At 54.8% G+C, this 21,991-nt stretch overlaps 8 protein-coding genes across 8 annotated transcripts; 7 read left to right on the top strand and 1 right to left on the bottom strand.

Annotated features, from left to right (window-relative positions):
- Positions 1-81: 81 nt before the first annotated feature.
- QBC33DRAFT_615361 (uncharacterized protein) lies at positions 82-1,752 on the top strand (the record flags this gene model as incomplete). The annotated part of the gene is made up of 2 exons (XM_060432631.1): positions 82-106; positions 199-1,752. The coding sequence occupies 2 exons, from the start codon at positions 82-84 to the stop codon at positions 1,671-1,673; spliced, it is 1,500 nt and encodes a 499-aa protein (XP_060289014.1). The 3' UTR covers positions 1,674-1,752.
- A 276-nt stretch (positions 1,753-2,028) lies between these two features.
- On the top strand, positions 2,029-4,567 carry QBC33DRAFT_30303 (fungal-specific transcription factor domain-containing protein). Its single transcript, XM_060423414.1, has 2 exons — positions 2,029-2,116; positions 2,171-4,567. Exon 2 carries the CDS (start codon positions 2,214-2,216, stop codon positions 4,350-4,352), a length of 2,139 nt encoding a protein of 712 aa, XP_060289013.1. The 5' UTR covers positions 2,029-2,116; positions 2,171-2,213; the 3' UTR covers positions 4,353-4,567.
- QBC33DRAFT_30304 (FAD/NAD(P)-binding domain-protein) lies at positions 4,568-6,058 on the top strand. The gene has a single exon (XM_060423415.1). The coding sequence runs from the start codon at positions 4,782-4,784 to the stop codon at positions 6,045-6,047; it is 1,266 nt and encodes a 421-aa protein (XP_060289012.1). The 5' UTR covers positions 4,568-4,781; the 3' UTR covers positions 6,048-6,058.
- A 648-nt stretch (positions 6,059-6,706) lies between these two features.
- QBC33DRAFT_608217 (glycosyl hydrolase family 61-domain-containing protein) lies at positions 6,707-7,918 on the top strand (the record flags this gene model as incomplete). The annotated part of the gene is made up of 1 exon (XM_060432353.1): positions 6,707-7,918. The coding sequence occupies exon 1, from the start codon at positions 6,947-6,949 to the stop codon at positions 7,916-7,918; it is 972 nt and encodes a 323-aa protein (XP_060289011.1). The 5' UTR covers positions 6,707-6,946.
- A 712-nt stretch (positions 7,919-8,630) lies between these two features.
- On the top strand, positions 8,631-9,994 carry QBC33DRAFT_554241 (secondary metabolism regulator LAE1; the record flags this gene model as incomplete). The annotated part of the gene is made up of 7 exons (XM_060429492.1): positions 8,631-8,669; positions 8,759-8,791; positions 8,859-8,949; positions 9,013-9,054; positions 9,118-9,310; positions 9,367-9,504; positions 9,571-9,994. The coding sequence occupies 7 exons, from the start codon at positions 8,631-8,633 to the stop codon at positions 9,992-9,994; spliced, it is 960 nt and encodes a 319-aa protein (XP_060289010.1).
- Positions 9,995-12,221: 2,227 nt separating this feature from the next.
- Positions 12,222-15,082, bottom strand: QBC33DRAFT_464354 (uncharacterized protein; the record flags this gene model as incomplete). The annotated part of the gene is made up of 3 exons (XM_060425128.1): positions 14,431-15,082; positions 14,077-14,349; positions 12,222-13,986 (listed from the first exon to the last, which is right to left on the bottom strand). Coding segments are annotated over exons 1-3 (2,211 nt in total), but the record flags the coding sequence as incomplete, so codon positions are not given.
- A 591-nt stretch (positions 15,083-15,673) lies between these two features.
- On the top strand, positions 15,674-18,532 carry QBC33DRAFT_30266 (SDA1-domain-containing protein). Its single transcript, XM_060423410.1, has 4 exons — positions 15,674-15,961; positions 16,012-16,047; positions 16,114-16,471; positions 16,532-18,532. Exons 1-4 carry the CDS (start codon positions 15,915-15,917, stop codon positions 18,308-18,310), a joined length of 2,220 nt encoding a protein of 739 aa, XP_060289008.1. The 5' UTR covers positions 15,674-15,914; the 3' UTR covers positions 18,311-18,532.
- A 221-nt stretch (positions 18,533-18,753) lies between these two features.
- Positions 18,754-19,330, top strand: QBC33DRAFT_442485 (uncharacterized protein; the record flags this gene model as incomplete). The annotated part of the gene is made up of 2 exons (XM_060424188.1): positions 18,754-18,824; positions 18,880-19,330. 2 exons carry the CDS (start codon positions 18,754-18,756, stop codon positions 19,328-19,330), a joined length of 522 nt encoding a protein of 173 aa, XP_060289007.1.
- Positions 19,331-21,991: the final 2,661 nt, after the last annotated feature.

Below are 21,991 nucleotides of genomic sequence, written 5' to 3'. Positions count from 1 at the left end.
GAGTATATAGGCGAGCCTGTTAATCGACTCAATAGCGTATCTCGAACGCCTATCTTTCTAATGCCGTAATTACAGGCAATGATGGTTGATCTGATGATAAATCGAAGTGAGTAATACGCCACATTACCTGCTGAAAAGGGGTCAGTATCTGTTGTGGGATTCTCCAGGTACCATCTCCTTACTAAAACCACGATTTAGAGCAGACCATTTGTGGAATAGGAGTTAAACGTCTCTTCTGGCGAGGCTCAAATAATCTTATTGGCGGGGACCCTCGAGCCCTGGATATGACTGTGTGGTCGCCGCCTAGGGACCTCGTAATGCGGCAGAATTACAACGCCGAGTCTCGGTGCCCCGAGAGCCCGACAATTACGTACGTTCCCAGCTTGCACCAGCTCGAGTTGCTGGCAACAAAACAACCACAATACAACCGCGACCTCGTTGAAAACCGCATTTATACCGGCCATCGCCCAAAGCGACTCCACCACCACCACCACCAAATGCCAAGCACCTACCTCATCATCGGCGGCGGCATCGCCGGCCCCGTCGCCGCCCTCCGCCTAGCCCAGGACGGCCACCGCTGCACCATCTACGAGCGCGCCGCGCGGCCGCACACCATCGGCGGCGCCATCAACCTCGCGCCCAACGGCCTGCGCCTCCTCAGCCGCCTGGGGATCGGCGACGAGGTGCGGCGCCGCGGCTGCGCCGTGTCGGCGTTCGACGTGCGCGACGAGGGCGGCGCCGCGCTGGGTTCGATCGCCAACGCCAGCCGGGACGGGCTGTTCCCGGGGGTCAGGATCATGCGCTCCGCGCTGCAGGAGATCTTGGTCGCGGAGGTGGCGCGGCGGAGCGGGGTCGCGGTCGAGTTTGGGAGGGAGCTGGTGGCGGTCGAGGGGGGTGGGGATGGGGTCGTTGCGCGGTTCGCGGATGGGAGTGTCGCGGTGGGGGATTACCTCGTTGGCGCGGATGGGATCCACTCGACAGTTCGGGGCTACGTGGCGGCGGATGTGAAGCCGGAGTATACGCGGCAGTCTCTCGTCTATGGCATCTTGCCCACCAAGGATCTCCCCGATGTGGACTTCGCGTCCATGCCGCCGACCTGCGCGGTCTTTGCTCGGCGAGGCTTCTTCGCTGCAGCGTTTACAGACGAGAGCCGGTCTTGCCTGTACTGGATTGCGGCAAAGACTAAGGAAGTCGCAGAGAGGAGCTCCGACGTAGAGAAGATCCGGGCGGAAGAGTACGAGAGGTTCAAGCAGCTTTATGAACCCTTGCCGCAGATCATCGCCGCCACAAACGAGTTCTTCTCCTGGCCAGTGTACGAACTCCCCGAGCTCGAGAGGTGGTACAAGGGACGGGTCGTGCTTGTCGGCGACGCTGCGCATGCGCTACCGCCAAACATGGGACAGGGAGTTAGCCAGGCTATCGAGGACGTATTTATGCTCGCACGAGTTGTCTCGCATGGCCGAGGGTTCGACCGGTATGAAGAGCTGCGCAAGCCTCGGATCGCGAAGTTGCGGGCGACGATCAGGAAGCAGACTAGAGAGCAGGAAAGAGGGCCGTGGGCACAGTGGCTAATGACATGGGGATTTTGGGCGTTCTTGAAAGCGGTCGCGGTACTGAACCTGTTCATGGCCTGGGATGATTTTGCGTACGACCCTGATACCATCAAGATCTGATAGGGAGCTTTATTTTTGTAATAATAGTGTAGTATAATATATAGGGGGCAATCTTTGCTCAATAGCGAGGTCTAACGACGAAACTCATCTCAAATTCTTATCTGCCCGTGTTCAACTATATGAAAATTTAGACCATGTCTTCGTCCATCTCATATATTTAGTGGCGTCACGGAATCTAATTAAGCCCTTATAGGCGGCAATCTACTTGATCTCTTTACACGTTCCCAAGCTTTAGCATTCTGGCCGCTGGGGTTAGGGTTAGGGGTCTTCGACTTTACACACGTGATACCCGTGCTATTTTGTTAAGTGATTGTTCTTTGGCCTGGTGAGTGAACGTGGCACCGTGGTTCAACAATGGAAACTTGGGGATTTTGGCCCCTGAAAAACCAACAAAAGCGCGCAATTTATCAGGTCCCAAAGCACTGATTACAGCCTCAATTCAGGTACGGTTGCCCCTGGAATCCAGAAGCTACCTTTGGTATTAACGGCGCTCCTAGGTAGGTAATGCTGGCCTCTTCTTGATCGGCATTGGAGAGCGCAATGGCTGCCACGGATGGCCATACACATAGCAGGCCGGTAGCTATTGCCCCAGCGCCTGCCGGGGCTCGCTCAACCGATCCTGGTGCCAATGGAGACTTGCCTCAACCTACAATGCCATATACTTGCCAGACCTGTGCGAAGCGCAAGGTGAAATGCGACAAGGCGACGCCGATATGTTCGAGCTGCCGCAAGGGCAAGCTCGAGTGTTTCTATCAAGCTCCTCTGCCACGATGGCGGAAAAGGAAGTTGAGCGGCGACATCAACGAAAGGCTCGCCCGATATGAGCGCATTCTGCGCCAACATGGCTTACTACCAGAGGATGCTGACACATCGCCTTCCATCGAAGAGACACCAGAGGAATCAGTAATATCTCTCCGTTTCAACGAACCTGAAGCGTCGAAAACGGGCAAGCTTCTGGCCGGCCAGGGCAAGTCAAGATACATAGACAGCGATCTCTGGCACAACTTGGGGGACGATGAGATGCAACACTTGTCTGTTGACGACGAACAGGATCAAGTAGTTACCGGCGTTTCCGGGGATCTCGTATCATCAGATCCTTTGACAGGAGCTTTCATGAGTTGTCAACAGAGTCTTCTCCAGTATCACCCAACCCATGAGAAAGCCATCATGTTATGGAAGACGCACGTCGAAAATGTGGAACCCCTCTGCAAAGTTCTGCACATTCCATCAACTTTCAAGATGGTTGTGATGGCTTCACAGCAGCCTGCAATGGCGTCGAAAGCTGACGAGTGCCTGCTGTTTGCCATATACCACTTTGCCGTCTTCTCAATGACGGAAGAGGAATGTGCAGAGAAATTTGGGCAGTCGCGAGCCACGTTGATGCAAAGATATCACTTCGCGACTCGGCAGGCTCTTGTCAACGCGTCTTTTCTCAAGACTACCGACATGTCGGTGCTGCAAACCCTCATTCTCTTTCTTCTACCTTGCCGGTATTCCTACGACCCGCACACATACTGGATCTTGACAGGTGTCGCAATCCGCATAGCCCAACGCATGGGACTTCACCGGGATGGAGAGAAGCTGAGCTTGCCGCCATTTGATGTGCAAATGAGGCGACGACTTTTTTACCAACTCCTACCACTTGACGGCATTGCCGGCCAAATGTCAGGCACTGGTGTAGCTACCATGCCAGACTCCTGGGACATCCTGCCGCCTCTAAACATCAATGACGACCAGATTTGGCCAGGAATGACCGAGACGCCGGAAGAGCATAAGGGCGCAACCGAGATGATCTTCTGCCTGGCGCGGTCATGTATCGGGAAATTCTTTGCCACGGCTGGAAGATCGATGGGAGTTGCAGGCCCCAGGCAATTCAAAGACTACAACGAAGCTGAGCTGGCCATCAGTGAGGCCGAACGCGAAGTCGAGGAGAAATACATTCGCTACTGCGACATCGTCAATCCACTGCATTTCCTGACCATCGCCTTGGCCAGGTGTGGGATTACCGCCATGCGTCTCCGGATCCGGCTCCCCAAAGTCAGGAACCGGACCGTCACCGACGCGGAGAGGAGGGAGCTGGTCCAGCTCTCGCAGAAGATCATCGACACAGACACGGCAGCCTACGCTCACGCAGGCCTAAGGAAGCACCTGTGGCATGTGAAACCATTCTTCTTGTTCGGCTCGTGGGACTCGTTGATTCTCGTCCTAACGAACCTTTGGAGAGCCGACCTGCTCTCACCCGCGGAAACCGATGCCGCCTGGAGCAGGGTGGAGCAAGTCTACAATAACCATGGCGAACTCTTGGAGCCGAAGCGAGCGCTGCATGTGGCGTTTGGGCGCCTCACGCTGAAGGCCTGGGATGCCAACCCGCCGAGCAGCAGTGTGCCGGAGTCGGCCTTCATCACAGCCTTGCGCTCTCTGCGGAAAGCGAACCTTCAGAGCCGAGAGGCAAGGCAGGGTGGCAAGGCAACTGCTCTCGACGCGAAAACGGACTCAGTGTCGCCAATCGGTCCGTCCCCGGCAAGTGACGCGGATGTGTTAATTGGCAGCGTCTCTGGTGACATGGGCCTTGATATAGGCAACGAATTCAATCCCGATACCGCAGACTGGGCGTTCTGGGATCAATTGATGCAGGATTATCGGGTGCCGGATGGCGAGCAGGGTGGATTCTCGCAGTAAACGCTGGATGGCGTGTATTGTGGGAGGTACATCGAAGACTCTCGGCTCATGCTCTCCATTGCACCATGACGCAATTCTAGAGCTAGCCTGAACAATGAGCTGTACAGAACGCTCGGCTCTCATTCAAGAGACTGTGCTGTGCGACTGGTTCTGGATTAGACCGTGAAACTGCCTGTGATTGGTCAGAATTTCGGGCCCTAGGCGGCCGAGCAGTAATACTGGATCGGGTTTCACGGACCCGAGCTCGGCCGCCCAGTCAACAACCGGCTGCCTCTGGCCCGACGCTGCTCATAGAAATGTGTACATATCTCTCCCCAATACTTCCCAGTCTATATCATCCACCTGTCTCCTCGTCCTCTGTACAAACATTTAACTTGCAAGAAGCGCCTCTCGTTGTACAGTACAGTACATCCCAACAACACAAATCCAATGTCTAAGCTAAAGGTCCTCATCGTGGGCGCCTCCATCGCAGGCCCGACGGCGGCCTACTGGCTCGCCAAAGCTGGAGCAAGCGTCACCATCATCGAGCGCTTCCCAAATATGCGCACCAACGGACAGAACATCGACATCCGCACCGCCGGCGTCACCGTAATGCGCAAGATGCCGGGGATGGAGGCGGCCGTGCGAGCCAAGACGATAGACATAGAAGGCATCAGCGTCGTCCGCGACGACGGCCGGCCATACGGGACTATCAGGGCCACCGGGAATCCCGACCAGCAGTCGTTCGTCTCCGAGTTCGAAATCTTCCGCGGCGACCTGGCGCAGATCCTCTTCGACCTGACCAAGGACAATGAGAACATCAACTATGTCTTTGGCGAGCAGGTCACCTCGATACAGCAAAACGAACAGGACGACGGGCCCGTCACCGTCGAGTTCGCGAACGGCTTCCCCACTTCGGAATACGACCTTGTCGTTGCCTGTGACGGTGCGACCTCGAGGACTCGAGCGATAGGTCTCGGCTGCGGTGTCCGGGACCACATCAGACCGACGAACTGCTGGGCGGCTTTCTTTTCCATCGAACAAGATCTTCTCAAGGGAAGTAAGATGGGACACGCATACAGCGCCCCGGGGGGCCGCTTTGTCGTTGTTGGATCCGATCCATCGGGCGGGAGTCGAGTGACGCTGATGAGTATTCACCCGCGCGATGACCGCGACGCCACGCTGCCGTTCCGCGAGGCCATGAAGCAGGGAGACGATGCGCTCAAGCGGTTTGTAGCCCAGCACTACAAGGGAGCCGGCTGGAAGACCGACGAGGTGGTCGAGGGCGTGATGGACTCACGAGACTTCTACGCCAACGAGATTGTCCAGGTCAAGACCCCGAGCCTGTACAGAGGACGCTTTGTTTTGGTTGGTGACGCGGGCTACGCACCGAGCTTGACTGGTGGCGGTACGACTCTCGCCATCGCCGGCGCCTACGTGTTGGCGGGCGAGGTCGGCAAGCATAAAGGCAATCTTGCGGCAGGACTCAGGGGCTACGAAGAGCAAATGAGGCCAATCATCGATGATCTGCAAAAGATTCCACCGCTTGTTCCGACCATCTTTGCGCCGCAGACGGTTTGGGGGATATGGCTGCGAAACAATATTTTTGCTTTCATCGCTTGGACCAGGATCTTGGAATTCGTTCAGAAGTACTTCGCCAGCTCCTTTGCCAGCGCTGATAGATACGGGCTGCCGGATTATGAATGGGTGGCTTGAAAGCATCGCACCTGTAATTATACTACAAACTAGAAAAGGATGTAGAGAGTGACACTCCCCACTCGTTAATAAATGAAGATATCGTTAGGTTCGTGGGATCGAGAGCAGGGTCGTCACGTACGAGTCCACTAACCCATACTTAATTACTGTATTGTCGAGGAAGAGCCGGGCTGTGGATTACTGCGTAGTCTTCGGAAATTTCACGTGGAACTCAGGCTCGCCTTGCATTAACATCTACTGCGGTAATTACTAGGACAGTAGACCATTTTTGTTGTGTTTCAGTTGGGCAGGGCAGCTCCATCGCCAAGACACTACGCACTATGGTGCAGAGGTAGACGCATCTCGATAAACTCCATGATGGCGATTGGAGAACAGCAAGGATTAACTCCCTATGCAAGGGGCACTGCGGGCCCAAATCGCATGGATGTAGGGATCCCAGCGAGGCGATGCTAGAAGGACCATGGTTGTTTGCCGTGATGAAGGACCTGGTTCCTAGATCCGGCAACGTCGAAACCATGGTACGCCCAGAAAATCATGCTAAGCCCCGGAACCGCATGATCGGGTGGATCGCCTCGACTATTCTCCCCTCCCTGCATAAAATGAATCTGACCGGGGACCCGGTAACCTTGGCTACGATGTCCTGCCCAGAGCCTGTAGGTATATAAGTTGTGGGCAGTCTTCTCCTCTCTCTCTGAGTCCTCTAACGCAACTCACCATCGCTAACTCGTTTGCCTTCGTCCCTTCGTCTTTCTTTTCTGAACACTCGCTGTTCAATTTCGTTCTTTTGGCTGTGCCGTCAACCTAGTTCCATTCCTCGATAGAAGTCGACATCCGGTCCTTGGACACCTGAATCTTTGCTTCATCCATTCATTTATTTCAACAGCATCACCAATTCCACCATGCATTCCGCACTTATTTCCGTCCTGGCCATGGCCATGGCCACCTGCGTCTCCGGCCACGCCACCATGCACGGAGTCTGGGTCAACGGCAAGGATCAGGGCGATGGCCGGAGCGTCTACATCCGGAGCCCGCCGAACAACAGCCCCGTCAAGGATCTGGCCAGCCCCGACCTGGTGTGCAACGTCAACGGGGCCAAGGCCGTCTCTGGTTTTGTCAAGGCTGCTGCTGGTGACACCCTCAGCTTCGAGTGGTTCCACGACAACCGCAACGACGACATCATCGACGGCTCCCACAAGGGTCCTGTCATCACCTGGATCGCCAAGTACACCGAGGGGGCCGGAACCGGCGCCATCTGGTCCAAGATTGCCGAGGACGGCTTCGACGGGTCGGAGTGGGCCGTCGATAAGCTCATCCGGAACCAGGGCAAGCAGGACTTCACCCTGCCTTCGTCCCTAGCCGCCGGCAAATACCTGATCCGCCAGGAGATCATCGCCCTCCACGAGTCCGATGCCGCCTTCAACCAGAACCCTGCCCGCGGCGCGCAGTTCTACCCCTCGTGCGTCCAGGTCGAGGTCACCGGCTCCGGCAGCGTCGTTCCCAACCAGAAGTTCGACTTCAACGTCGACTACACGTACGCCGACCCCGGAATCCTATTCAACCTGTACACCTCGTTCACCAGCTACCCCATCCCCGGCCCTGAGGTCTTCTCCGGCTCCGGCAGCTCCCCAGACACTTCCTCTTCTACTTCTTCGCCATCTGCCACGGCTACCCAGTCCAGTGCCCAAGCCTCTCTCCCCACCACCACTCTCGCCACCGTGGTGACCTCCGCCTCCGCTGTTCCCGCCACGACTGAGGGCAGCACCGCCCCCGTCTCCACCGCCTCCCCTCCATCCTCTTGCTCGTCCTCCCGCCGCCGGCGCAGGAGAGCCAACAAGAACGCCAAGCGGAGCATCAGGAAGGATGCCCTGTAAGATTTATAAAGTGCTTGGGGCTTTTTGCGTCCGTGACGCTCAATCTTTTTTTCAATCACTGTGACCGCCTGGAAAAAATTCGGGCGTGATTGCATCTTGCTCAGATGCTGTTCTGTTTGTGTACATATTTTTAAGGGGCTCTCTGGGCTCACTTTCCAGAAGCATATACATGGCCATTTACCAATGTGTAAACCGTTTTACACGTGCGTCATTTTGTGACACCACAATAGACCACCTTGCATAGACAACATTTAGGTAGTGACGGTTGTTAGGCATTATCATTGATATTAGCAGCTGATGTTGTCTTAAGCCTATTAGGTTTAGAAGTAGGAGTCCAAATCAAATAGGTACTCAAATGTACTCATCTCGAGACCCCTGATAATGACGAAGTTTGCCGATCGACACCTTTCGGAATGCAACGATTTGACCGCTTAGCATACGACCGTATGGCGAGGCCGATGATTGGTAGGGAAGTCATCGATGCTGCAGACGGATAATATGGAGCGCTTCCCCGGTTGCTATTATTTGCTCCCGTCCGGAACCCCCAGCCGGGAAGGTTTCCGCAAGAATGGAACCCTTTCGTTCCTTTAAAATGTCGCTCCTCCTCCCAAGACTTCCAACTTTCTTATTCGATATTATACACTTTGCGTCCGATCGAGGGTTTTCTAGAAGTAACGCAAGACGTTGATGACTATTGCTTAAAACCACCAACATGGCTCAACGTATCGCTATTATTGCTGCAGATGATATCGTACGTGCTCTCTATAAATGCGGCTAATCTTAGAGTGCCTTACTACCGTACAACAAGGCTCCAATGTTAATTCAGATGAGTTGACCTAGGGAATCCACGACGATGACTCTGCAATTGGCGAGGTTGGCGATTTTCTTTTTGTCGTATGGTAGTCATCCCATGTGCTCACGCCGGTCCTCGTCCTTGCAGAATATCGCCTCATCAACAACCAGCTTGACCGACTCCATCCTCGACTACAGAAAAGAGAATGGGAGAACGTACCACCGCTTTAGGGAGGGGAGTAAGCCGATATCCTGCCCGCCCACTTAAGCATGAGCGCAAACTGTCAGCTAATTATTAAAAGAATACCATTATCCCAATGACGACCGCGAGAACCAAAGGCTCGGTTTGTCGCCTGTTTTCGTTCCAAAAGGTGCCGGTGCCGGTTGCTAACCATGGAGACGCAAAGACCTGCAGCATCACCTTTTCCTTCGTACCTTTGACGGCGCCCTTGGTCTCGCTCCTCCTGCAGTGAGAGGCGCCAAGCCCGGCCGAGTGCTCGACCTCGGCACGGGCACAGGAATCTGGGCCGTGGATTACGGAGAAGAAAATCCAGAGGCAGAGGTCATTGGAGTTGACTTATCACCTATTCAACCAGATTTGTATGGCCACCTGAATCCACGCATCCCATGCTAGACTTGACTGACCTAATCCTTAGTGTGCCCCCTAATGTCGAGTTCCAAATCGACGATGTCGAGGACGACTGGACGTACACAAAGCCGTTCGACTATATTCACAGCCGCATGATGACATCTAGCATCGCCAATTGGCCAAAGTACATCGAGAGATGCTTCCAGTACGACCTCTATCTCTTCCCAGTCATTTATTCCCTGGCATAACCCAACCAACTCACACCCACCAGAGCCCTCAAACCAGGCGGCTACCTCGAGCTCCAAGAGGGCGCCCTGTACCCCAATAGCGACGACGGCACCCTAAAGCCCGACAGCGCCATGTGGAAAGCAATCGCGCTCCTCGACGAAGCAACGACCAAGTTCGGGCGCCCTTTCCAGCCGGTCGAGCGGCTGACACCGATGATGGAAGCGGCCGGATTTGAGGGGTTGGTCGAGGCGCGGTTCGCCTGGCCGTCGAACCCGTGGCCGCGCGACCGGGCGCTCAAGGAGCTCGGCGCCTGGAACCACGAGAACATGACCAGCGGCCTGTCCGGGTTCTTCATGGCGCCGCTGACGCGCGCCGAGGGCTGGAGGACTGAGGAGGTCGAGGCTACTATGGTGGGGGTGCGGAGGGACTTTGCGGATAGGGGGATCCATGCTTATTGGCCTATGTGAGGGTGCCCCTTTCTTTGCTTCCACTTTGTGTGCTTTCTCTTTTTTCCTCCTTGTCCTCCTTTTCCTCCTTTTTTTTACCTTCTCCTTTTTTAATCCCTCGTCTTATTCCCCCCCTTGCTGAATAGTTAAGCCCCTTGACTAAATTGAGAGGCAGATACTCCGTTTACGGGCGGAAACCGGAAAACCCGGCGGCACCGAGCAGCGGCGCAGCCAAAGCACCAGCAGAATCCTAATGAAGCATTTGGAGTCTGGTAAGAATTGGCATACAGAAACACAAAATTGGTGGACATTAACCCAGATCTAGTCGAATTACCGTGCCTACAGGTCCTAAAAATGACCGGGTGAATTTTCTATGCCCGTACTTTATCCCTGCCCAGGGGAACCACACCGTGTCATAGGAGTGTGTTTTGTATCTTATCCACGCAACAAGAAATATTGGGACTTTACTATTAACAACCATGGCACATTGATCTTAGGGGACATATCTCCATTACCGTTCGACAATCAAGCAGCCCAACATACAGATTTTAGTCGGCCGGCACTACCCGCGCTTGTGCAACGGTCGGGACGGCCCGTGCCCCACACTTTCCCGTGTTTCTCGGTGCAGACCAGGGATTTCCGTTTCCCGTCGTCGTTTTTCTTTTCCGACTGTGCAACTTTTGTTATTGAAGTTATGGACTCTCATCGCCAACAAGCCACCATCCTGCTCCTCTTTTCTCTTCTTCTTCTCTTTCTGTTCCGTTTTCCTCTTCTCCGTTTTTATCTCCTCTTCTCGTGTCAGAATGGGACAGCATTGGAGTTGGCGGGTGACGAGTAAAATGTTAGATGCGGAGCAACAGAAAGATAGGTTCGATGTACCCTTCCCATATCTTTGTCCGTGAATTGAAATGGCCAAGTCACGTCTACCTGACTCGAGCAACATCAGCAACAGGAGATACCTTAGAAAAACTGCGCCCTTCCTAGCCCCTTGGTTATTTTTCCACTTGCCCAATGCCTCTTTTCTTTGGGCCCAAATGTCGATCAATTGACAGCATCAAAATACTAGAATAACTCCAACCACGCCGGTTAGGCCTCTCGCCAGCCTTGTAAGTGCAGACAACGAGGACAAAATGGCCGAGCACTGCCTGGACGCCTTGTTCGCCTTTTCCCTCCATCCAGTCTGCTATGCCACGAGACAACTTGATGCCCAATGCCAAGAGCGGTCCCTTCACGATGTGTTGGCACGGTGTGTTGGGAACAATATACAAAATGTCCTGACCGCCAACTCAATTCGTGTCTTGCGGCTCTGCTGCATTTCTAGGCCCCTCTTAACCATAATGGGCGATCATTGGCTGTCTCTGTTCTTCCCCGGTTTCATTCTAACTGCTAATTGGGCGCCCCAGGGCCAACCATGATGCCCGAAGAGAGCCTCGCCACACCCGGCCAGCCCGTCAACACCCAAATCCCCGCAGACACATCGCACATCATCTCGCACACCATCGGACGAACTAGCAGGTGACGACGCCTGCATCGATTTGCTGCGCCCGACCACATCAGCCCGATGCACCTTGCACATCCCTCGGGTTTCACAGCATACAGCGCAACGAGTTTCTGCAGTGTAACCTGACACACCGCCTTTTAGTACTTGTTCTGGACATTTGAGAGATCGGTCAGACATTTTGGGATCCCGTTTTTTTGACTCCCTGTCTCCATCCAACACATCATTGTTGCTGGCCAGAGATGCGCAACTTGGAGGTTTCAATCCCACATCCCATCTAGGACACGCATTCCGCCGAGGTATCTAGGTAGTCAAGCAGGCTGATCAGAGAAAATAATAAAATAAGAACGTTGATTCCTCCTCGTGACCGCTCGTATACCCGGCCGATCAGCACAGTCAAAAGAAACCCTCCATTGCATTCCAGCCATAACCCGGTGATGCCAGAAGAAAAAGGACCGTTCACCAGCAAGATTTTAACTACCCCTTTAGACCATAAACCATCGTCCCGCGGGCTGCAAGCTATAAATAAATAAATAAAAAGGAAAGGAAAGGAGCGCCCCCCAGGGTATATAGACGGCAAAGGTGTACGCGCGTGATACAAAAACTAAAGCGGTCAGATCAGAGTTGTCTTGATAAGTTAAAAATAGAAATATAAGAAAAGAAAAGCAGAAAATCAGAAAAGGAAAGAGAAAAAAAAAGTGAAAACCCCCCTTCCATCAAGATCACCAGCCATTAGCCGTCCCCACCGGCCCCCCTAACCCGCCACTCCATCGCCACCGACGGGTCCTGCACGACCCCCCACCCGCCCCTCCCCGTCAGCAGGGCGCGACACGCCTCGAGCCGTGCGTAGAGCGGCAAGTCGTCCCTGGCCCCGGCGGCGCGGCACGTGGCGTCGACGACGTCGAGGACGCCGCAGCCGTCCACGTCGCGGGCGTGCACGTTTGCGCCCGTGCCGCCCTTGCTGCCCATACTGCCGGCGCCACCTCGCTCCAGCAGCGTCGCGAGCGCAATCTTGCGCCCCAGGCGCGCCGCCACCAGCAGCGCCGTCTCGCCGCGGCGGTTGCGGGCCTCGACGCGCGCCCCCGCCGCGATGAGCGTCTCGAAGATGGCGCCCAGGGTCTTCGCCCTGTCGTCCTGGTCGTCGGGAATCGAGGCGATGAAGGACATGAGCACCGTGTTGCCCGACTTGTCGTAGTGGTTGACGTCGACCGGCGGCCGGCTGTGGAGCAGGTTCTCCAGGTGGCGCCGCCGCGAGGCCAGGGGGCTCTCGCTGCTGTTGTTGCTGCTGCTGCCGCCGCCGCCGCCGCCGATAATGCCCTCCGGGTTGTCCTTCTTGTCGTGCTTGCGCTTGAGGGGCCGGCCCGTGCTCATGGCCGTGCGCTGGTCGTCCATCGTCTGCTGGTTGATGATGGCTTCGGCGAGGCAGTGCAGCCCGTTGCGGCCGTCTTCGTCCTCGATGCGCGGGTTGTCGTACGAGGACTGGACGATCTGGAGGAGGCGGGCGTGATATGCTATGAAAGCGTCCTCGTCGTTGGACGTGCGGGGGCTGCTGCGGCCCCTGGACCCGGAAGGGCCTTCTTCGGGCAGGGGCGTCAGCGCCCCCCGTCGGGGCGGGATGAAGGGGCCCTCTCCGCCGAGGTTCGTATTCGCGAGGGGGTTGAATCCGAAGGCGTCGCGACGCGAGGAGAGCGCCGGGTTGAAGGGCGATAGGATCCCGTCAAGAATTTCCGAATCGCGAATCAGGGAATGGGCCCGGTGGAAAAATGTACGGCCGTATACATCCGTAGCATAGACGAGATCGGGCGAGCGGTCACGAAGATATGCCAGCAGTTGTTTGAGGGGCGCCGAGGGGCTCTTGAGATCCGCGAACCACTCAAAGTTCAGCACATGGAGGAAGGTCTGGCCGGCGGTGTTTGTGACACCGACGTCTGCACTGTGCAGGACCATGCGGAACAGCGTTTCCTGATACCCCTCGAGAACTGCAAAAAGATGCAGTGGAGTGTTGCCGAAGCAATCGTGGGAGGCGAGATTGGCTTGCGATGGGTCGTCGTAGACCTGCTGGGCCCTGGGCGACAGATCGCCGGTCGGGGATAGCCAGGCACTCTTCTCGCCCGCGATGGCCTTGGCGATTGAGCACCAACATTTCCCGTTGAAGTGGTCTTGGCCCGGGAACCCGGCACAATTGAGACTCTGGGCGTTGATCAAGTCTCCGGGGAGAGCATAGCCGGGCTCAGGGAAAGCCTCGAAGATGTCCGGCTCGGGCGGCTGCGGAGGCTCTATGTCGGAGATGGACGGGCGGCGTTCCGGCGACTGGGTCAAGTCAGAAGCGCTTGAAATGGTGAGATGCTTCAGAAGGGTCGATATTTGTTTCGCATATCGCGTCGAGCACCCCGACACACGTTTCTGCAACTCTCGAATACTGGACGTACTCATTTCAGTCGAGGTTGAGAGCACAGTGCTTTGGCGCCTTGGCGGTCTGTAGGACAGCGTGTGCTGGCCGGAACGGCCAGTGGCGCTGGGCGGTGCGACACCATGCTGCTCGCTAGCGGAAAGAGAATACTGAGAGGCCGAGGCGGGATTAGCCCAACTTGGGACCGACTTTGACGGGACGAGGCCATCCTTAGCCAGCTCAACATTGTCTAACTCGTCGGCGGGGTCGACTTCGTAGGCGCTCGAGTCCGAGCCCATCTCTTCTTTGGCCTTGGTGAAGTTCTCGTCATACGATGGCGGTTGGTTCTTCCGCTTCAGGCGTCGTCGGCTCCGCGAGATGGACAAACTGCTGATACGCTTGTCCATCTCAATGCGCGATTCGGGGCGCAGGTAGCGGGGGTCATTGTCAAGCATGTTGTGGATCGTCTTTTGCGCCGAGTTCTTCCTGCTCACCCGCCGTCAGCACTCTGCGGGCCAGACAATCGTCTGCTCCGGGGGCACAATTGGGATTGGAGGGGCTTGCTCTTACCGCGGTTTGAAGAGATCATCTTCGAGGACCTTGATGATCTTCTCAATGGACAGCGTGGTGTAGACGTAAAGTCGAGCCAGCTTCCGCGAACGTGAGACCGTCCATTGCGGCGGGCGGCCAATCCTGGTGGTGCCAGGAGAGGGTCTGGCGTTTCCCGAGGTGGGAGAGGACATGCGACGCGTTGAAGCTTGCGGGGAGCGACGAGGCCGTCGGGGAAGTGGTGGTCAAGAAGGGCTGGGAGGCGAGATGTCCGAATGTCCGAACTCTGAAGCCAGGGGAGACGGATGACGGAAAGCTTGGACAGGCATCCTGGCCTGGCAACGTGGGAAGGGGGGATGGGCAAGGTTTAAGTCCTAGGGGCGGACTGACAACGGTCAACTCAGCTCTCTTAGTGCGCGAACAAAAAGGCGGAGAGATAATGGATCATCTGCTGGGACTGGGATGGGACGCAAACCGGCCCAAGACGGATGGGCAAGAGAGAAGGTGGGTGTGCAAGTTGGCAAGCGACAAGGGACAAGGCTGCCCGCTGCTCCCCTTGCTCTCCCAGAAGTGAGGCTAGATATTAGGAGTGTACTTCAAAGTCTCTCGCAAATGGCTTCGAATCCTGGGAGCTCCCCTCGTGCCTGTCTAACAATATTGCACACCCCCATTTCCCCAATTCGACGGGCCAAAACGAGGCCTAAAATGCCCAGGGATCCCGGCCACGGGATTGGCTAAAACATCCAAGCCGCACTACCCGCTCGTACTAGCCACGTGGGAAAGGGCCCCATCCACCAATGTCACCCTGCGGAACACCATGCAGGATTTGGCACCTGAGTCGCTAGAATCGTTAATTATGATCAATCAGTACGCTTGCTACCTAGTTTGCAGCAGAATGGAACATGAGCGGAGCTCGAATAAGCAATTCTTTACCGAAGTTCCTGGCTAGATCAACAATAAGTTCGTTCCGGAAATCTTGGGACTTTTAGATTGCATATTAGCTGTCGGCGAATCCGGCCTCGATCCCAGCATTCTGGGATTCCAGCATTTCCAGGTACGGATCGGACCCGTTTCGGACGTCTGCCGGAAGACCAGTGACCCAGCAATCCCACTAGCGCTGTTAATTTTCGCCACCCGGCCCTTCACGGGAGCTGTTTGGGTGGGGCGCCCCTAAAGACTAGATTTGGCCGGCAAAGGGGTAAGAATAATAATAAGGCAGCTATGGGATTGTTGGTAGAGTCGAGTGGATATCAACTGGTTGCAAAGTAGAGGTACATGTTGGGCAGATTACATAAGGCAATCTGGAAAGGTGGGTACTTCATCGCTAACTGCTCGTGCTGCTGTGGCAGCTGCCCCGCAGTCGATCCCATCTTCGCGCCGATAAGATAAGGATTATCCAAAAATTTCTGTGCCAACATGGAAGGTCGGTGTGTACTCCGGCCACCGTCTTCCCACTCCCGGCACACTCTGCTCTGTCCCACCAGTCCAACCCGCATACGGCCAAGATGGTGAAGCGCAAAGTTGCCGCCCTCGAGAAGGTCGAGGCCAATCTGTAGGTTCTTGACGTGCGAGATATTCGAGCCCCGGCTAACCAATTGGCAGGGTCAACCTCCAGTACAAGATCCGAAGGGATCCCAAGTAAGTGTTGCAAGATAAAAACACCTCTGATCCCCCATCGAGCTTCTCTGACTTGTGATTCCTTAGATCATACACTCAAGAGTTCTACGACCAATGGCTTGCATATGATGCACAGAAGCAGATCTTCCTGTCAGCGCCCTCAACGGCCTCGTCCGAGGATATCCAGAAGTTTCACGACATCGTCGACCTGATTGCACACGTCGCCGACTGCTACCCCGATCTCACGGGGCCGTATGCCGAGGATTTAAAGGCCCTCCTGACCCAGCATCACGCGACCCTCGATTCCGATTTGCGCGACAAGGTCGTCGGCAGCCTGGGTTTGCTGCGAAAGAAGGAAATCATCGACTCGAGCAGCCTCCTGACCACGCTTTTCCCCATTCTCGTGTCGTCTCCAAGCAAAACACTACGAGCTTTGTTATTCAAGGTAACGCTCTAGCCTATCCAAACATCCTCCACTCATCGAAGCTAACAGGGTTGATCATAGAAAATCCTCAGTGACCTCCGTGAATCAAACTCCAAGCATACAAACCATCGTCTCAACCGCACCATTCAAACCGTCCTACACAACATCGTCACCTCAGACCGCTCCTCGCCAAAAGCAATATGGGCAGTCAAGCTCACGCGCGAGCTCTGGAAGCGCCAGATATGGACCGACTCGAAGCCCGTCGACGTCATGAAGGAGGCATGCCTCGCTGATAACGAGAAGGTTGTCGGCAGCGCCGTTCGTTTCTTTCTGGGTGGAGACGAGGAACGCGAGGATCTAGGGGACGAGAGCAGCGACGATGAAGGCGTTGATATCAAGAAGATAAAGCACCAGGGTGGGATCAATAAGAAGTCGAAGAAGAGAGAAAAGGTGTTCAGGAAGGCCATTGAGAAGGTCAAGAAACACGAGCGCAAGAAGAACCAACCTCACCCGCTCAACTTTTCGGCCCTGCATCTCCTCCACGATCCGCAGGGCTTCTCGGAGCAGCTATTCCAGAAGCACCTCCAGAACACAAAGTCCAAGCTGAAGCTTGACCACAAGCTGCTTGTGCTCCAGCTGGTCACAAGGCTCGTGGGTCTGCACAAGCTCACCTTCACCTCCTATTCGTGGTTCACCAAATTCCTGACCCCGAAGCAACCCAACGTCACATCCTTCCTCGCGTCTCTCGCCCAAGCCGTCCACAGCCTGGTGCCGCCGGATGCGATAGAACCGCTGCTCACGAAGATCGCAAACGAATTCGTGTCCGAGGCGTCGGGCGCCGAGGTCGCGACCGCGGGCATCAACTCCATCAGGGAGATCTGCGTGCGGCAGCCGCTGGCGATGAACGAGACCCTGCTGCAGGACCTCGTCCAGTACCGCAAGAGCAAGGACAAGGGCGTCATGATGGCGGCCAAGGGACTGCTCTCGCTCTACCGCGAGGTCGGCGCGGACCTGCTCAAGAAGAGGGACCGCGGCAAAGACGCGTCTATGGGTCTCCGTTCAGGCGAGCTGCACCAGCGGAAGTTTGGTGAGCTGGACGTCGGCGGGATTGAAGGGCTGGAGCTCCTTGAGAAATGGAAAGAGGAGGAGAAGGAGAGAAAGCGGGCCGAGAAGGCCCTGCCCGAGAACGCGAATAAGGGTGATGATGGCGACGACGACAGCGACGACGACTTCCACTCGGAAGATTGGGAGGTCGCCTCCACAGACAGCAGCGACTCTGGCGGCTGGATCAACATGAGTGACTCAGAAGACGAGACCCCAGCCGCCAAACGGCCGAGAACCGACTCGGAAGCGCCGGCCCTGGTCGACGAGAACGGGGCAGAAATCGAGGCAGAAATCCAGCACATCTCCAAGCTCGCCACAACGTCCATCCTGACACCCGCCGACCTTGCCAAGCTGCAGGAGCTGCGCCTGGCCGCGAGTCTGGACAAGGCGATGGGCAACCGTTCCAAACGGCAGAAGGAGCTGGCGGCGCGGCACGCGGACGAGCCGCTCACGGCGGAGCAGATCGAGATGCCGGCCAAGCTGCGGAAGAGCACCAAGGAGGAGCGGGTGGCGCTGGCGCGGGAGGGAAAGCCGGGCCGGGAGGAGCACAAGTCGACGCAGGCCATCCGGAGGTCGAAGAAGGACTCGGAGGGCAAGAGCACGACCAACAAGGAGAAGTCGAGGAACAAGAACTTCATGATGACGATCGGCAAGGCGAAGGCGAAGAACAAGAGGAGTCTGATCGAGACGAGGAAGTCGCTGAGGGCTCATATCGATCGGAGCAAACGGGGAGGGAGGAGAAGGAATGGAACATAGGCTTAGCTGCTGCCATTCGATTCCTTCAGGCTGTTCATCTCTTATTTACAAGAGTCAATCTCATAGTACTGGCTCACCATTGGGCTGGGAATGCACAACTTTACAGCCTGCCTCATTGCAATTATGTCGTGAGAGAGTGGCGGATCATTGTATTCCTGACCTCGATCCTGACGGCGCCAGAATGAAGAGCGTTCCCGGCCTTCTTCCCATCAAGACGGAGCGAGGCATGAATCCCCTGGGCCGCCTGGAGCAAGATGACAAACCTGCAGGGGTACATCCAATCAGAAGTCTGGATAACAAGACAACGACCAACTCAACTCTCCCCTCACAGGTAAGTAAGGCACGTTCTAATCCGCAGACTCTATGTGTTCTGCCTCACATCATCAAAGAACAAATTGTTTGCCTCCGTTAATGATCCCAAACCGATCCACAAGGCTGAAGATATGGTTTCCGACAAGAATCGCCTATACATTGCCCTCTATCCTAGCGGTATTTCTAACAACAAAGAACGAAAGTAATCAAGCCCCCCAAATGTCTCTGTCCAGGCTCAAGCTCAATTTATTCCACAGGTACCACTGGGGATTTCTAATCGGGCCCAAGATTGAGAACCAAGACCAAGTGCCGGGCATCTGCTGCCACGTCAAGAACCGTCCAGTCGGCGGATGGATATATTCCGAAGAGCAGTTGCCGGACGTCCGATGCATATCTAACTTGCTTGCACGCATTCTGATTGCCAAGATCGAGGACGACAAACGCCTTCTTAATATTCTGCGGACCATACCTATCATCCAGGATGACCCAAGCTGGAGGTGTCGTACGTGGATCAAGAACGCCTTGGCTGAGATGGGAAGGGATGGTATGGCTGTCGGGACCTCGAAGCTCGATTGGCAGAAAATTGAAGTGACCGCGAGGAAGTACGTAGAGGACAAGACTGCTGCTGGTCGCTATGAGAGGGAGGTAGATCTGGCGAAGCCTCGGCCGACTTGGGACATGATTGGGAATAGGGAGTCTGTGCCGTAGAAGGAAGGGGGTGGTGCCAGGACGGGATGTATATGGAGTTTAAGGTAGCTCGCTCATAGACGAAATCAATCTAAATCAATCTCGCAACCAAGGAGCTCCAAACAAAGAAGCCCCAAAGCTGAATAGCAGATACAGCGACGAATTGGTGGTTATAGGGATCTTGTTGAACAAGCCGAATGGGTAATGAATAACTAATCAGTCTTTAGACAGAAATATATCAGCAGATGTAAATCACGTTGGATCAAGAGAAAGTGAAGGATCCTACAGTTGAACATACCTAATCAAGTCAAGAGCCAGAATATAAGCTCTTTTAAACGACACACAAACTCAAAACTTAAACATCCTCCTCATATAGAAGCCACCAACAACAGAATCTAACACACATCGTCCACAGACTCTGGCAGCCCTACCAACCCACGTATGCGGATGTAACCACCTTTACAGGGACACGATCGAATGCACCCCCAGAAAGTGGCAGACAGAGCTTATAACCTACAATGCCCTACAGTGCATTGTCAAGAGGATTCTGGGACAAGCTACACAAGCGAGGCGTAGTGTACATATAGGATAGAAAGCGAAAGGGCTAGGTGGTGAAAACAGGAGGAACTTGCATAAGAGATATTAAGAGAAGGAAGATGCTGAGGCGGGTGACCCAAGGCTGGAGCCTCCATCCTTCCAGGCTAGGACTTGGAAGTCAAAAGCAAGATAACAATTGCATCCTATATGTATAAAGCTATCTCCTCACTTCCAAGTCATTTTGTGTTCTGCATCAGACCACGTCGTCGTGCGAACTTTAATTGAGACGGCGAAAACGGCCTGACCTCCCAAGGGCTTTCTCCCCCTCAGGCTTGCTAACTAAGTTCACTTCTTGTACACGAGGTCCGAAAGCAATCAGATAGCAAAACTCGAGGGTTTGAGGGAAACTTCTCTTGATTTCTGTAAGAGTCACCCTTCGGCGAAGCCTAAACTGTCCCTTGCTTGCTACCTCAACCCCTTTTGTCTGGTAGGAAATGCCCCCCTGCCGAGATGCGGTCCTTGGCCTTTCTGCTGGTACCCGCCCTTCTCCTTACCCCCTATCTTTAACTCTTCTTGGGCGAGCCTCCTGCCAGTGAGTTGTATTACCTTCCCAGGTTGAGGGGGTAGTATTTTGAGTCGGCCTGTTGGTGCAACCCGGAAATGGAACGTCAATGTTTGCCCCTTCGTTGGCGAATTATGGTCCACTGCCCTTCCGGGTAGAATGGAGCTGGGAAGCCATGATTGAGGGGTGGGTAAAGCTCTGTTGACATTTGCAAGACTAAGCTCTTGTCTGGTAACACTACCGCTCTTACTATGCTGATGATCTACTTGACCGACGACAGCTGGTCTCCCTTAGCTGAGAGAATGAGTCTGGGTCCGTTAGGAAGATAGATGTCGCATTTCCAATGTAGGGATGTTGTAGTTGACCCAATCTCGTTCCCAAAAGAAAGCCCCTACGTTTGTAGGATGCTTCAGGGGGAATATCATAGCCATTCAATGAATATTTTATTTAATGAAACTGGAGCAACGCATGAATCTGATCAATTCAGCAACAATTTCAGCCAGAACCAAATATGCCTGGAGAAGAGTGGCGAGCTAGACAATCCTCGCCCCCTCCGAGGAAAAAAAAGGGCCGTCAATACTGAGCGATCGAGCCCCGACAATTTTGTATTTCAATTTGTAGACAGCCGAATAGTGGTTAAACCATTTTCAAGCCCTCAGAACGGATTATTGCCTGAGCGAAGCATTGAAAAGTCAAACAGAAGGGGCAAGCGTGGGAATCTTCAGCAATATAAAGCTAATAGGCTGGTGGAGAAGCCCCTTTATGGTTGGAGCCCGCACTTAAAAGAATATTGACGAGGTTAGACGATCCGGATTTTTACGAGCCAAGCCCGAACAGGGCTCGTTGGCCTTCCAGAAGCCGAGTTCAGGCACGGATCCTTGGAATCTGGAAGGTTGGAACCGTCTGCCAGCGCTTGATTTTGATTCGGTGTTATTTTTGCTCCATTCCACAAGCCGCAGGGGCGCCGCGTAAGTCCAAGGGAGGCTTTGAGGGGACTATTGTGTCAGAATGTCACAATGGTGGAGGAAGGTAGGTATCGGATCGGAGGGTTGTAAGCGCCGATGCTTATTCGATCAGGAGTCCAGTCGGATTTCAATCGCATCGAAGGTCACGTAGTTTGATGGATGAATGAGAATAACAGCGGGGCATGTAATACTTCTCTGCTTAGCACTCCTCGGGTACCTGGCCCGGGGGTTAAATTTTTGGTTGCAACCGCAGTTCCGTACTCTGCCTGAAGGCCTATTTTTTATGCGCACTCGTTTCCCTAAGTAGGTACACTGCACCCCCAACCGAAGGAGTCCCAACGAACCCGCACAAGAAGGCTGTGCATCAAGCTAGTTTGGTTTCGACCGAGTTTGGTAGGTAGCTTCACCCGGCAGCGCGCCAGGGAACCATTATTGAGAGTGACAAACGTAGTGGCAGCGACGTGCGCGTGGGAAAGGTACCTAGTTTGTTTGGCCGATCGGGGATGTGTTCGCCCCGAGGGCCCCCCATTGCGGCTGTGCTGGAATCCATGTATACAGTACTGCTGATCAACAGCCGCCCCGGCCAGATGCACGCCTCTATTATGCGGTAGGAGCCTG

The sequence above is a fragment of the Phialemonium atrogriseum genome, assembly GCF_030411735.1.
Source record: "Phialemonium atrogriseum strain 8032-3 unplaced genomic scaffold QBC33scaffold_1, whole genome shotgun sequence".
In the NCBI taxonomy this organism is placed as follows: domain Eukaryota; kingdom Fungi; phylum Ascomycota; class Sordariomycetes; order Cephalothecales; family Cephalothecaceae; genus Phialemonium; species Phialemonium atrogriseum.
This window is presented reverse-complemented; position numbering and strand designations above follow the sequence as displayed.